The sequence below is a fragment of the Mirounga leonina genome, unplaced genomic scaffold (assembly GCF_011800145.1).
Source record: "Mirounga leonina isolate KUSES-001 unplaced genomic scaffold, KU_Mleo_1.0 Mir_177, whole genome shotgun sequence".
Lineage (NCBI taxonomy): Eukaryota > Metazoa > Chordata > Mammalia > Carnivora > Phocidae > Mirounga > Mirounga leonina.
In genome coordinates, this window is record NW_023270459.1 from 6,100,866 (window position 1) to 6,114,349 (window position 13,484).

At 63.0% G+C, this 13,484-nt stretch overlaps 1 protein-coding gene across 1 annotated transcript in view; it reads left to right on the top strand.

Moving 5' to 3' along the window:
- Positions 1-13,484, top strand: part of PEPD (peptidase D) — a 118,098-nt gene that overhangs the window by 97,182 nt on the left and 7,432 nt on the right. The window contains exon 12 of the mRNA XM_035023497.1: positions 8,368-8,516. Within this exon, the coding sequence (XP_034879388.1) occupies positions 8,368-8,516 (149 nt within the window). The remainder of the gene's footprint in view (positions 1-8,367; positions 8,517-13,484) is intronic.

Here is a 13,484-nt window from a genome sequence, read left to right on the forward strand (position 1 = left end):
TGGCATGAAGGGGCAGAAGAAATGTGTCAGAAAGGCAGGGGCTGAGCTCATGTGCCCTTTCCTGGGGAGTCTGGGCCAGTAGAGTGGGAATGGGAGCATACAGAGGGGGACACCCAAAGTGTCTGCACTCCTCCCAGAGTGGCTGGTGTCCTCTTGGCACAGGGGCCAAGGGTATGCAGAAACCCTGACAGGACCTTCTCCTGTACCTGGCCCCAGGGACGTCTCTTCAGGTAGATTTTCTCACCCTGCCCCCACCCCATGCCCCCCCCCCCCCGCCATGTGTAGGGGAGGTCACTGAGACACAAGGAATGTCCAGGTACAGAGCCAGAGGGATTTAGGGAGGGGGGTGGCTGCCTGAGATGTGGCTCAGCTGGAGACTAAGGGCAGACGGGAGCACCGTGCCCTCTGGGCCAAAGAGAGACCACCTGGTGTCTCCAGGGACTTTTGCATCCTGGAACCTTTCCTAATGCTCTTTGTGCCGCCCATTCCGCCTGGGCCACGAGGCCAGGATGTGGGAAACCAGTCCCCGGGCAGAGGCAGAGACCTCGCCATACCAGTGGGATTTGGCTGTCCCGGGGCCAGCTCTGGCCGCCTGGAGGGCCCTGTGGCCATGCCATGTGGCCGTGTGAACTTGGCACACCCCAGAGGAAGTGGCTACTTTTCCACTCTCTGTCTGCCCCCACTACGGTCCTCACCCCATGAGAGGCTGGTCACAGCTGCGTCCCTGGACTGGCCGCTGCTGGGGTGGGGCTGGGCTGACCAAGGCGCAGCATATATCCACTTCCCACATGGCCCAGATGTGGCCCCGGCCCTCCTGGCAGCGTGTGGCACTGCGGCTCCTGCTTGCAGCTAAGACAGGAGGACTGAGGGCTGATCCAGGAATCCCGTGGATATTAATGCCAAGTTCAAATTGGTGATTTGATTTTTCTAGTGGTAACTTTGAAACGTAGCCAGTAGAATAATTATGAGTTTATTATAGTCAATTTATTATGCAGCATTTAGAACAACATGTTTTGTTGATTACTGCTACTGCCAGATTGCTGGTGGCGCTTATAATCCATTGTTTTATTGAAATGGATCCGCCGCGCCTACTGTGTTGGGTAAATAATAAATCACTCTGTTATCCCAATGTAAAAGCCACGCTACTTCATCATAAGGTATGAAACCAAAATATGAGCATGGTGCAGTTCTTCCTGAAGCTGAGTGTCTCCCAGAGTACAACTGTTCCAGTCCCTTGAAGTCAGGTGAAAATGCCCCAGAGATACTTGAACATTGAGGAAGGGGCTGCATGGGGCCAGAGCTGGTCCAGCGCAGTCAGGCTCTACTGGAGAAGGTGGGAGTGGGGGCTGAGAGGCGGTCAACCTTTGCATCCCTCTCCCTCCGGTCCCAGACGTGCCCACAGCCCCCCACAGGGAGCCTCAGAGAGCCTGGGCTGTGTGATGATGAGCGCGGAGGGTCCCTAGTTCCTGCCCCTGCCCTCCCCCTCCCTAGCTGAGTGGCTGGTACCCCGAGCCTCAGCTTCTCCATCCACACCCAGCTCTGGGAGGATTCAGCGAGAATAAGCAGTGTTGAGTGGGGAGCCTGGCACAGCGTGGCCTTGGCGGGTGAGAGGGACAGTGGTGGCCGTCCTCAGAGCCAGCAGGCTGCGCTTCTGCCTGTGCTCTGGGGCCCTGAGGCCCACCTTCCAGCAGCGGGTTCCATGACAGACGGGCGGTGAGAGGCACTGCCGAGCCTGAGGCAGATAGCTCGTGAGCACCGAGGCCTGTTCTGTGTTTTCAGCCTCGCACTGTCCTCGAGGTGAGTGCCAGGTGGGGCGTGAGGCTGGCCAGGCCCACCCCCCGATGCCTCCGTCCCTCCAGGACCAGCACCTTCCCGGGAGCCGGGTCGAAGCTGCTGTCGGCCTCAGTCATTGCCCTGGGAACAGGGCTTGTGAGTTAGGCACACTGGTTCGCCCTCCATGTCCACCTTGTCTTCCTAGGACTGAACAGCAAGGGCTGCTTCACCCACCACGCCCGCTCCATGGGCCCCTTCTCATGTCTCCCTGCTGGATGCAGCCCCACTTGCTCAGCATGAGCCACAGGTGGAGAACCAGACTTTGATGTGGCTTCAGATCCCTGGGGGCCTCACACTCAGCTCCCTCAGAGCCATGAGGCCTCTTGGGGGGTACCTCTTGGGCCTTTGCCCTTGGCTCTCAGAGCCCTTTCACAGGTTCTCCAGGAACCCGTCTCCCAGCCACGGTCCTAGAGAAGCCATTAGTTGCTTTTTGTTCTGGCGTTTAAGGCAAGTGGCACCTTGTCAAACAGGGTGGTAGGAGTGCAGTACACTTGCTGATGCATGCTCTTCACGTGTTCACACAAAGGATGGTGGCTCCTGTCATTGGACACTCTTTCTGGGTAGGAGCCCCGGAAGACCCCTCCCCACCAAATCAGCCCCAGCCAGGTGGGTGTGAACACAGATGTTGTGAAGACAGATGTGGCCCCCATGGGCTGCCCTGGCTTCCCAGAACCAGCCTGGGCTTTGGAAACCAGAGTCCCCAAGGCAGGTGGAGGTGCCAAGGGGCTGGTGTGCCACCCATGGGCTACCAGGGAGCGCTGCTGTCCGTGTTCAAATCCACTGGGAAGCAGTGCATCGGAGTCGGATCCTCCCTTGTGCTGGGCTCCTGGGTCTGAGGCTGGCCTTTGCAGCCCTCCTACCTCCCCGGGGCCCCTCGGCAGGATCACCCCAGGGGCAGAGGCAGGAGGGGCCCAGGCTGTGCCTCCGGTGGGTCCTGATTTGGAAAACAGCTGGGACACCCCTCCTCAACCACTGCTGCCTCCCACCCTACCATCCGATCAGGGAGCGGGGGGAGTGGTTCCTGAGGTAGGATACCCTGTGTATACTTCTAGAACCTTCTAGAGCACCTAAGGATGCCCAGGCCTGGGTTGTCCAGCTGTAGGCAGGATGTGGCCAGTGGGTGGCGTGCCGGATGTCCCAGCACTGGCCAGAAGAGGGCAGAGTTGTCTCAGGATGTGTGGGCCAGCCTACTCCCTGCTGGCCCTCTGTCTGTGCTGCCCCTGGGGCATGGGAGGGGACAGCCAGCCCAGTTAGGGGGAGAGGCCTGTCCCAGCCCCATGCCAGGTCGCTCCCCTTCTCCTCTCCTCTCCTCTCCTGTCAGGGGTCGGGGGCCTCTATTTCTTCTTGCCATGCTAACGGTCGGCCTGATGCCCTGGCTCTCGCTTGCCTTGCCCTGCTGACCGGCAGAGGTGGGGACACAGCACGCAGTGACCGAAGCCCCGCTTCTCTCTGCCCAGAGAAATAAGGGCTTCCCTCCTAGGGAAGCCCCTGGAGACACCTGACCTGTCACCGGCGTGTCAGTGGCACATGCTGACCATGTCACACCCCCAAGCTGCCTCGTCCTTTCCTTCCACAGATGGGGGAACAGACCTGTGAGGGATCGTGGTCAAGGCAGGCTCTTTCCCTAGCTGGCCACCCTTCCTGCCACCAGCGCCATTACCGCCGGCTCCTTCCTGCCCCTGTCTCGTTCCCAGTTAGTTCCACAGGCTTGACGTGGACTAGATGTTAAACTGCGTGGGGGAAGTCACCCTACCTCACCCCCTCCGTCCCAGGCCACCATGCCGTGGGCAGCAGTCTGCATCTCTGTCGGACACCCTGCCCCCAGCCTGCAGGCTGTAGGGGGCCCCCCCGCCGCTAACCCGGGGCCCCAGCAGCTCCCTTGGTGTCCCGCAGGCTGTGATGGGATGGTCCTGCCTGCTCCTGGGAGCCGCCTGCTCTGATGTCTGCCTGGCACCTGCAGCCCCACGGAGGGGCGAGTGTCTAGGGCTGGTGGCGGAGCTGGGGTGAGGGGGGCTCCCCCCACAGCTGGTGGTGGAGCTGGGCTGAGGGAGCCTCCAGGCCTCACTTGTCCTGGTGCCCGATGTCCTGGTTGACTTCAGAGAAAGAGTGTCATCTCCAGAGCCTGCTCCCTGACCCCGGTCCCCTGGCTGTTTCCTCAGAGGAACACTTGATTCTCACCTAGCAGCCCCATACCGAGGGTTCAGTGGTCTTAAAGACATGCCCAGGCCTCAGGGTAAGAGAACACTCTCTGGGGGGCACAGACCCCACTAGCCTGGACAGCTAGACCAGTGGCCATAGCCGTCAGCCTTCCGTCCCAGTGAGAAGCACCTTCACATTCTGGCCCCATCCCATGTGCGCAGACCTACCCAGACTAGAACCGGGTACCCCTCTGCATGATCTGTCCGTTCTGTGTACTTTACGTTCCTTGCCTGCACCCCACTCAGTTGACTTTACTGCCCCCGGCTTGAAAAGCACTAGTCCAGACAGCCTGGGTGGTCACAGACATCATGGGACACTGCTGACCAAAAAAGTGAAATGAAGCATGTGCTGGGCTCGTGACACGATTCCGTCCCTCCCCGATGGAGGCCACTGCCCTGATGCCCAGCCCTTGTCTGCTGTGCCGTGGTGGCAGAGAGTGCCTGGCTAGATGGTCACTGTGTCCCACCCACATAGCGGGCCAGGTGCCATGTCGTGCCCTTCAGGGGACTTGGCCCCACATGGGGGCTCTGCTTCTCCCCACGCCATCTGTAGAATGGGAACAACAGTTCTTTCCAGACATGCAGGACGCCCCCGGCCCGAGCCTGTGTGCCAGGGACTGCTGGCTCTGGGTCTCTGGGGGCTGGTCGCTTGGGCAACTTTTCTGTTTGCCTGGGCCCCCCAGGAGTAGCCGACCCATGACTGGAGTGGGGAGCAGGGATGCCTAGAAGGTACTGGGGAGAGGTCTGCTTGGTGAGTCAGCCTGTGGCCTTCAAGTGATGGCCTCGGCCCCGCCGGTCACAGTGGGGGCTGGGGGGCGGGCCACGTGCCTTGTCCGGAGGGGCTGCCGGCTGCAGGACACAAACGGGAAAGCCAGCAGCACGTCTTCCTCTCTCACGCTGAGGTCTGGAGGGAAGCAGGAGTTTCCTGCTTCTCAGAAATCCCCTGGCCTCGCCTGGAACACAGGCTGGGGTGGCGGCGAATTGAGGTCTGAAATGCTCCTGCCACGGTGAATAGGCCCAGCGCTGGCCGGGCTTGGGTGAGAGGCGGCCGGGGGCGAGGCCACAGCTCGGGATGCTGAGCGCAGAGCCTTGTACGTGCATAGCAGCGTTTCCTCAGAATGCTTCCCAAGCCTCTGTCACTAGCCCATCTCGGAGACCTTCTGCCTGTGGGCCGGCCGGTCCCTGCGGTGGGGCCCGGGGAGCTGAGGGGGGCTTGGGGAGGGCCCTGCTGAGCCAAGGGTGGCGGGCAGCCCGGGCATGAAGCTGCCCGGGAGGAGCCAAGGGCAGACAGAACTTCTCATCCCGGCCAGAAATAGAACCAGATAAACACATATGAGCAAAGAGACGCCAGTGTATTGCTTGGAGATGCGTAACAGCTCCCCAGATGTCTTAGATTATCACACGCATTCACTCGGCCAAAGATGGTAGCGGCCCTGGTGGGTGTCCCCAGGCAGGGGGAGGAGGATCCTGAGCGCTCGGTGGAGCCAAAGGATGACCGAATTCCCCATTGTCACTTAGCGCTCAGAGGACGGGTGACGTGGACACAGAGGAGCTGGAGGGAGATGATTTATGAAAGAGGCCGCTTTCGTCCTTGGATTCCGGACTGGCTTGAATCTGAATAACTTACGTGTGTAGGAACTCTGAGGGGGATTTTTTTTTTTTTTTTTTTTTTTTTTTTTTTAAGCAGAGAAAGATAGGGAACTGAGAGCACGAAAATAGACTCCAGCCCCGTGCCCGAGCAGCGCTGGGCAGAATGGAGCTGGCCACCTAGGCGAACACTTCCTTCTGCAGCGAGCGGACGGTTCTCACACAACAAATATAAGCGAGGTCTTCTAGAGTCCGAACGGTAAAGCCAGGCTGGCCGAGGGGCTCCCAGCACCCCTGTCCCATGTTCTCACTGTGTTTCTGAGGAGCATGTTTGGAGAACTCCGTCAGGAGTGTGGCTGCCGCAGAGGAGTGTCTTGTCTCCACCGCTCTAGAAGACTCCAGCCTTCAGTGTGCTCTTGTGGGCTTCCTCGTTTTTTAAATAGTTCCATTTCTGTTTTTCTTTGAGATCAGCACAGTCCAGCAGAGCCGTCTGCCCCGGCGGTTGCCCCCCGATGGGGTGGCCCTCACGGGCCTGTGTCGCCCAGGCCCCCAGCTCCATCCTGTCTGCTCAGACCATTCTTGGACGTTCTGAATCAACAAACCACAAACCGTGTTCCTTTGTTGCCTTGGAGGGGCCCAAATGAGAATGCTCTGCTCCCAGGGTGGACCTGGGCCATGGCCCCACACAGATCCGCGCCCCACGCCTGCCTACATGCCGGCCCTGAGAGGACACAGTGGCGGTGGCGCCCCTAGCTTAAAGGGAGAAGTGCTGAGGCCCAGGGGGCCCAGCGCTGGAATCAGAACAGGGCCTGTCACTGGGCTCTGAGCTGCTGTCCCTGGACATGAGGCTTTGCTGGGTCCCTGTTCAGAGCCTCATGTTCCCTGCCCTCCCGGCCAGCTCTGTAGGGCCAGCGTCCCCCCACCCCCCACCCCCCGCACAGGAGTCAGCCTGCAGGCGGCTGTTGACCCAAACCCCCGGGTGCATCTGGAGCCTCCTGGGGAACAGCTGCCTGGGTGTGTCTGTTCAAGGCCTCCCTGTCCTGTCTTCGGGTTACCCCCAGTGAGGCCCAGGGCCCTGCCACGAGCCTGCCCCAGGCAGGGTCCCCTAGAGTTTGTGACTTTGACCCGGCCCGAAGTTCCCGTGCCATACTGCTTGGGGCTCTCCCCCCACCCCCTCAGAATCACCTGAGGTGTTTATCTGGTGCTTTTTGCACTGTTGACACTGTTTATGGCGTTTTGCAATCGGAAAAAGACAGGAGATGAAAAAGCGCTCGGCTGGGGACTTTGGATTCCAGCAGAGCGTCCGGGGATCCTGAGCATTCAAGTTTTTCCTTTAAAACTCTGTTTGGAGTAGCGGGTGCTGCCTGTCAGGCCACATGGCCCGACTCCTCCACCGGCAGGGGCAGGGACCCCCTCCTCTGTCGTCCGGGGTGGGGGATTGGGGCCCCAAAGGCAGGTGCACAGGCGGCCCCTGCAATGTTTGTTGAGCGGCTATGATCACCACGAGGATTTGGGTTTGGGGAGAGCACAGCCCTGCCCCGGGCTCAGGTTTGCCAGGATCTATGCAGCTGCAGCCTGCCCCCCGCCCCTTAGCTCCCCCCGACTCTGGTCACCTGGCCCTGAGGACGCAGCAGAATCCTGGGCCTGGTGTTAGACCACTGTCCCTCGGTTTTGTCTCCATCAGCGTCATGCTTGGCTGATGAAGGGGTCCCCTCTGTATGCCTGTTGCCAAGCGGCCTGCTGAGATGCTCGGGGAGGGACAGGATGGAGGGGGGCACTCCGTCTCTACACCCCTCCTGCTCTCATTTGGGGTCCCGTCAGCATGGTGACCCAGCAGCACTTGATGTATCCCGTCACATCCCAGCATGCAGGGTGCAGGGGAGGATTCTTTCTTGCCCTTGATCACTGAGGCCCCGGAGGCCCTGGCTCCTGGCAGGCCGCCAAGGTGTCGGAGAGGCCCACCCAGCACCCTCCTATCCCTGCTGCACTGGGCCCAGTCACAGGGGGTCCAGCGGGCAGGCTGAGCTGGGCTGCCCTCCTGACTCAGGAGCCTGCCTGTGTGTACCAGCACCTTCCTGCCTCTGCTGGCTCTCAGACCCTAGCTCAGGGTCTCCGTAGCTTCCTACTCTCCACCCCTGGGGATGTGGGGGCGCCCTGCTGGACGTGAGGACTGCTGTCTGCCACGTCCTCCCGGTCCTTCCCTCACGCCCCGGTAGAGCACATCGGTCCTATCCCAGCGGGGAGAGGGACCCTTCCACTGGGTTTTCACTCAGACCCTGGGGCCCAGGAGAGCTGGGTGGTGTGGCTTAGTCCACCTTGTCTGTCGGGTGGGTTCATCCATCCCAAGGCCCCTGAGCAGTACTGGGGCAGGGAAGTCATGGGAGGGTCTGGGAGTGCTCCTGTGGAGGCCACATGGTGAGTCGGGGCCTGAAGACATCTCTGCCCCTCCCTCATTCTCCAGGTGAGGCCCCGCAGCTGGGCATCCCCAGATGCCTGGGAGGGCAGGGGAATGTGCGCAGGATCGGCCCCGCTCCCTCCAGGCTTCCCTGCTCAGGGTCGGAGGTCTCCCGAGATGGCAGCGTGAGGACGCAGCAGGGCGGGAGGCCCCACACTGCTGCCCGCACCAGTGATGCAACAGGGTGGCTCGGGCTCAGCACCCTGACACCCCCAGGGCCCAGCAGGCTGTCCTTGAGCCTCCTGGGGGGTGGGGGTGGGGCCATCCCAACCTCACAGCCTCCTCTCCCCGCAGCCTGTTCGACATGGGTGGAGAGTATTACTGCTTCTCCTCCGACATCACGTGCTCCTTCCCGGCCAATGGCAAGTTCACCGCAGACCAGAAGGCCATCTACGAGGCGGTGCTGCGGAGCTGCCGTGCTGTCATGAGCGCCATGAAGCCAGGTGAGGACGCTGGTGGCCTGAGGCAGGTCCTGCACGCCACAGCCTGACTCTGTCCCCCTTCGCTCGGTCAACTGGCTGAGACTCCAGATGGTATCGGATCCCCAGGAGCAGCCCTGGGAAAGGGGCTGACCACCACGGAGGGACAGGGCTGGGAATGGGGGAGCTCGGCCCAAAGTCACCCCACATCCCATCGGACATCCTCCACCAGCAAGAACCCCTGCTCGCAGGGGCCAGTGGGATGTCAGCATGTCCCCTGTCCTGTCCCGCAGGGGCCGCTCCAGAGAGCTTGACCGGCAGACGCCGACACTGGCGTTCGGTTGGGTGTTGGGGCACCCTTTTGTTCAGGCTGCCACTGGCTCTGGTGGGGGCCGAGTGTCTCGCGGTGTCTGGGGAATGGTGGGTGGCTGCCGCAGGGCCCTCTGGGGGCCTGGCCATGACCTCCTCGAAGGCTGGACTCCAAGCTCATTCTGAAATCAGAGGGATCGTGCAGTCACGTTGGCGTCCCTCTGTGGAGCCCTTACTTAGGAAAAGAAGATCCCCAAACTGTGAAAGCCCCAGGGTGTGGCCTCTTGAGGCCTCTTGGCTCTGTGTTGGCTAAACAGCCCCGGGGCCCCTCGGCCAGGTGTTGGGATGAGTCACAGCACAAGCAAGGTGCTGTTTTTGAGGGACGCTCAGCAGGTGCCACTTTGAGAGGCACACCGAGCAGGCCTTTCCGGACGGCCCCCATCCAGCCACCGGGCCCGCAGCAGAGGCTAGGGGAGCCATGGAGGGAAACTGGCGGTCCGGGGAGTCCCAGGCCAGGCAACTCAGCCCCCAAGGGAAGATAAGAAAGGAAAACCTACAAGTTAAGCCCCTGCTGGGGTGACAAGGTGACAGGATTTGCGTGGTTTGTTGGCTGCAGAAGGAAAAAGCATCTCATGTTCATCACTTGTTTGAAAAGCCTAGTCACTCCGGGAGCGCTAACACAGGGAGCCTTCTGGATGCTTGTTGCATGGAGACAGAAGAGTGCAGAATGGGGTGGCCAGTCCTCCTTTTGTGTGGAAGAAGGGAGTGTAACAGTGCTTGTGACTCCGTGGGGGAGGTGCAGGAGGGGCGCTGGAAGGAGTGGGCTGCAGCCCCGGGCGGGGGGGGCTGGGGGGGCGGGGATCTAGCCTTTAAAGCACGGAATGCATCACCCATTCCCAGTGAAGTCCAGCCTGGAGACGCAGTCCCGTCACCCGAGGGGCATGACCCTTCCTGCTCTCTCTACGCCGCTAGCCATGGGCTGTGGGGCGCTCCCTGGTGTCTGCGAGCACGGCGGCTGAGGAGGGGTCTCCCTCTGCTTCGAGCTCCCCATGCCAGGCCACTTGGCAGCTGCCCCCCGCTGGGCCATCACCTCGCAGGGTGAGCAAACCGTGTCGCCTTTCCCTTGAGTGGACTGTCCACTTGCGCACGGGCAGTTGTGAATTTAGATGTCCTGGAGTCCAGGCCAGGGGCTGGAAGGGCCTGGTGCTCCCGCCCTCTGAGGTCGGAGCCACGCTCTGCTGCCTATGAAGCCCCCATGCCCCATGGTGGGTCCCTCGAGGAGGCGGTGGGGGTGGGCTGCAGCACAGAGAGGCTGCGCTGGCGGGCTCCGAGGTCCACACTGGAGAGACGGGCAGGCAGAGTCAGGCCAACATGGCCCTGGTGGGGGGGGGGGGGGGTGAGGGTTGGAGGGATGGTAGGCGGAGCTTTGGAAAGCTTTGTTCAACTCAGAGCTCCAGGCTTCAAGCCCCTGGCCCTGCTTAGCCTCTGCCCGGTGCTGAGATGGGGGTGAAGGCCCAGGCCTGGCCTACCCCACCTGCCCACCCCCCCACACACACACAGCAAAGTCTGCTGGGACCCGGGTAGCACTTCCCCAGTCGGTGTCCTGGCCAACTGAGTCGGCCGACAGAGCAACCCCGATTCTGCCCAGAAAGTGGCCAGGCCCACAGGCTAGTCCGCAGGGCCCCCAGTTGCACTGAGAAAGGCCTGATGCTCTGTCCCCACACTCCCCTGGGCACCTTGATCCCATAAGGCTGCCTGGCCATGTCACTCTCGGGGCAGGCAGAAGGCCTGAGGCCCGGCCAGGCTGGGCTCAGCTGAGCTGGTCTCTGCACACCATGTGAGGTGGGCCTCCTCCCAGACACAGCGGGGCGCAGGCTGGGCCCTCGCTGCGGCCCTGAGCTTCCCTTGTGAGGGGGTTGGAGCAGAGTCCCTGCTATAGCCCCCACCTCTCCTACCGGTGCTGGGGATTGAGACACACAGACACCCCTGCCGACAGTTCCCCAGGGCCGACCCCGCCGGGTCCCACGCCGCACCGGCCAAGCAGGATGGGCATCCCGTCCCCACAGAGCTGCTCCGATGGGGGCAGGTCGCCTCCTCAGAGCTGCAAGGAGGCCGTGGCCAGGTCAGCCCCATGTCCTGTCCTAGCGGAAATGCCCCTGGTTTGTGGGTTCAGCTGTTGCGCCAAGACACACACCCGCTGAGACTGCATGACTGCTTCCTGCGGCCTTGCAGGGAGCAGTGAGCGGACAGCCGGGGGGGGGCACCCCTCCCTGTCCCCCAGACAGCCAGGGAAAGGTGGCCGAGCTCACGGAGAGGGGCCGCGTGAGGGTGGCGAGGCCGGCGAGGCCGTGGCCCCTGGGGACCACCCCCACCACCCGAGCCAGCCCCGCGGAAGGGGCCTTGTGCTGCCTTCTGGAATCGAAGCTCTCCCCAGCTTGTGTGTCAGGCCCGGCGGCCCACCCTGAGCAGACCAGGGAGTGTGCCCAGAGAGCACCTCAGAGAAGGGTGTCCGTGGGCCGCCGCGCCGGGGCCATTCTGTAGCCTCTGTCCCTCCAGCCACTGTGGAGCACTGAGGTCACTTGGAAGTCCCCAGGTCTCCTGCAGCCTCGCGTCCCGCTTCCCAGCAGCTCCTTTCTCTCTGTGCTCACCTGCCCACCTCCGCCTCCCATGCTTAGGCTGCAGCCCCCCTCCCCCACTTCTGAGCCCATGCCCCCACCGGGACCCCGCATAGGGGGTGCAGACTGCACGCTGTGCTCGGGGGCCCCACTGCTTCTGGGCTGCAAAGGCGGTGGAGTCTCTGTCTATGCAAACGACCCCCCCAGTCATTCCCACACCCTAGCAGGTGTGCGTAGCTCCCCCCACTTCCCACTCTGCTGTGGTCAGGGTCCCGGCCACCTGCATGGAGGGGAGGCACAGCCGATGTGAAGTGAGAAGCAGGCTGCCCCCGGAGCGGGCCGGACGGCAGGCAGGACCCGGGGCCCCGGAGCCGTGCGGGCCCACATGGCCCGGCATGTGTCTGCTATGGCCTGTGGTTGGGGTGCCTCAGCCAGCTCTGCCTGCCTGCCGGGCAGGGACGGGGATGGGGGCTGGAGTGGCCGGACTCCCCTCGGCTCCTCCTCAGAGAGGGGTGCCGGGGTGCCGCAGACGGAGGTGCGGGGACGGTGCCACTCAGACCGCGGGCTTCCCCTGTGGCAGGAGGCAGGGCAGGGAGGGCTGTCTGGTGAGGGCCCCGTGTGGCCCTCGCTGTCCTGAGAGGCCCCCCTGCTGGCTGTAGGACGGTGGGCAAGTTCCCACCCTCCCTGGCCTCCTTTCCTCCCTCTGGCCTTTGCAGGCGGGAGGGGTGGGGGGTGTTGCTTGCAGAGGCTTCAAGAGCCGGCCACGCTCCGCTCGGCAGAGAGGCGCCTGCAGTCCGGGGCGCACACTGCCCCCTGCCCTTCCCGCAGGGTGAGTGGGTCCCCGGAGGTCCTGGCAGCAGGCGGGTCTGGGGGGGCGGTGGCTGGGACAGAGGCCCTCAGCCCCGCGCCAGCTTGGCCCACCAGACGGCTCCCTGCAGCCCTCGGGGCCTGCCCCGGGACCCAGCCCTGCGCCTTGCTTACAGCACCCCCAGGGCCTGGCGCGCGCAGGGTCTCCTGAGGGCCATTGTCTTTGGATGAAGTGAGTTCTTTGTCTGGAAGTAGCCGTGAGGAGTCAGCTCTCCGGGCCCTCCTGGCTGAGCTGGGGCCCCGAGCCCCTGGGGCTGCCGTGCTCTGGGCAGGAGGCCTCAGGCTGTGAGGGCGGCTGCGGAGGCTCCCAGTCCGGGCCTGGGCCCCGTCGGGGGAAGGTGTGGCCTGAGGGGTATCAGGTGGGCATGGAAGACCAGCCTGTGACCCGGGGATGGTCTGGACACACGCTGGGGTCCGGGCACCAGGGCTCTGGTCCCTCGGAGCCCACAGCCAGATGGCAGGGCGCAAACCCAGCTGCTAGCTTGGCACCCTGGGGTCTGAGTGCCCGGAGGAGCAGGGTCAGGGGCACACCCAGATCCCGGGCCCATGAGGTCACAGCACTGACTACACAGGAGAGCTGTGAGGGAGGCTGGGGCTCCTCCTCAGGCCACACGTTGGTCAGGCATGGAGCAGGACGCGGGTCCCTCCTCTCGGCGCAGGGGCTTTGACTGTCCTCTGGCGGGAAGAGCTCTGGCAGCACAGGAAGGGGCGGTCAGGGAGGGCTTCCTGGAGAAAGCCTTAACAGAGGCCCACAGCAAGAATGGGAGTGAGTGTGGGCAGGTGGAGGCTTTGGCGAGGTGGTCCCAGCTGAGGGGCCAGCAGGTGGAAGACACAGGGCAGTGCCAGCACCACCAAGGGCCGTGGGCGCAGGGGCGGGTGAGAGGGAGGCCAGGCTGAGGAATGTGGGGCTCTGTCCTCAGGGCAGGGACTGGCCTCACCTGACTCGGACAGGATGCAGGGGGAATGAGGCATTGCAGGAAGGTGGCGGGAGGCCAGGAGAGGTCAGGGGCCAGGTTCAGGAGATGTCCGGGGAAAAGGGGACAAGCTCCAGTGCTTGCTGGAGGCGGGAGGGCGGGCAGGACTGGTGACCCACAGTCTGTAGTGTGCTCCCCAGTGTGGCACCCATCACCAGTATGAGCAGGCTGAGGGGACCACTGGGCCTTCTGCTGAGGTTGGGGGGGAGCCTGGGGGGTGCCGCTGG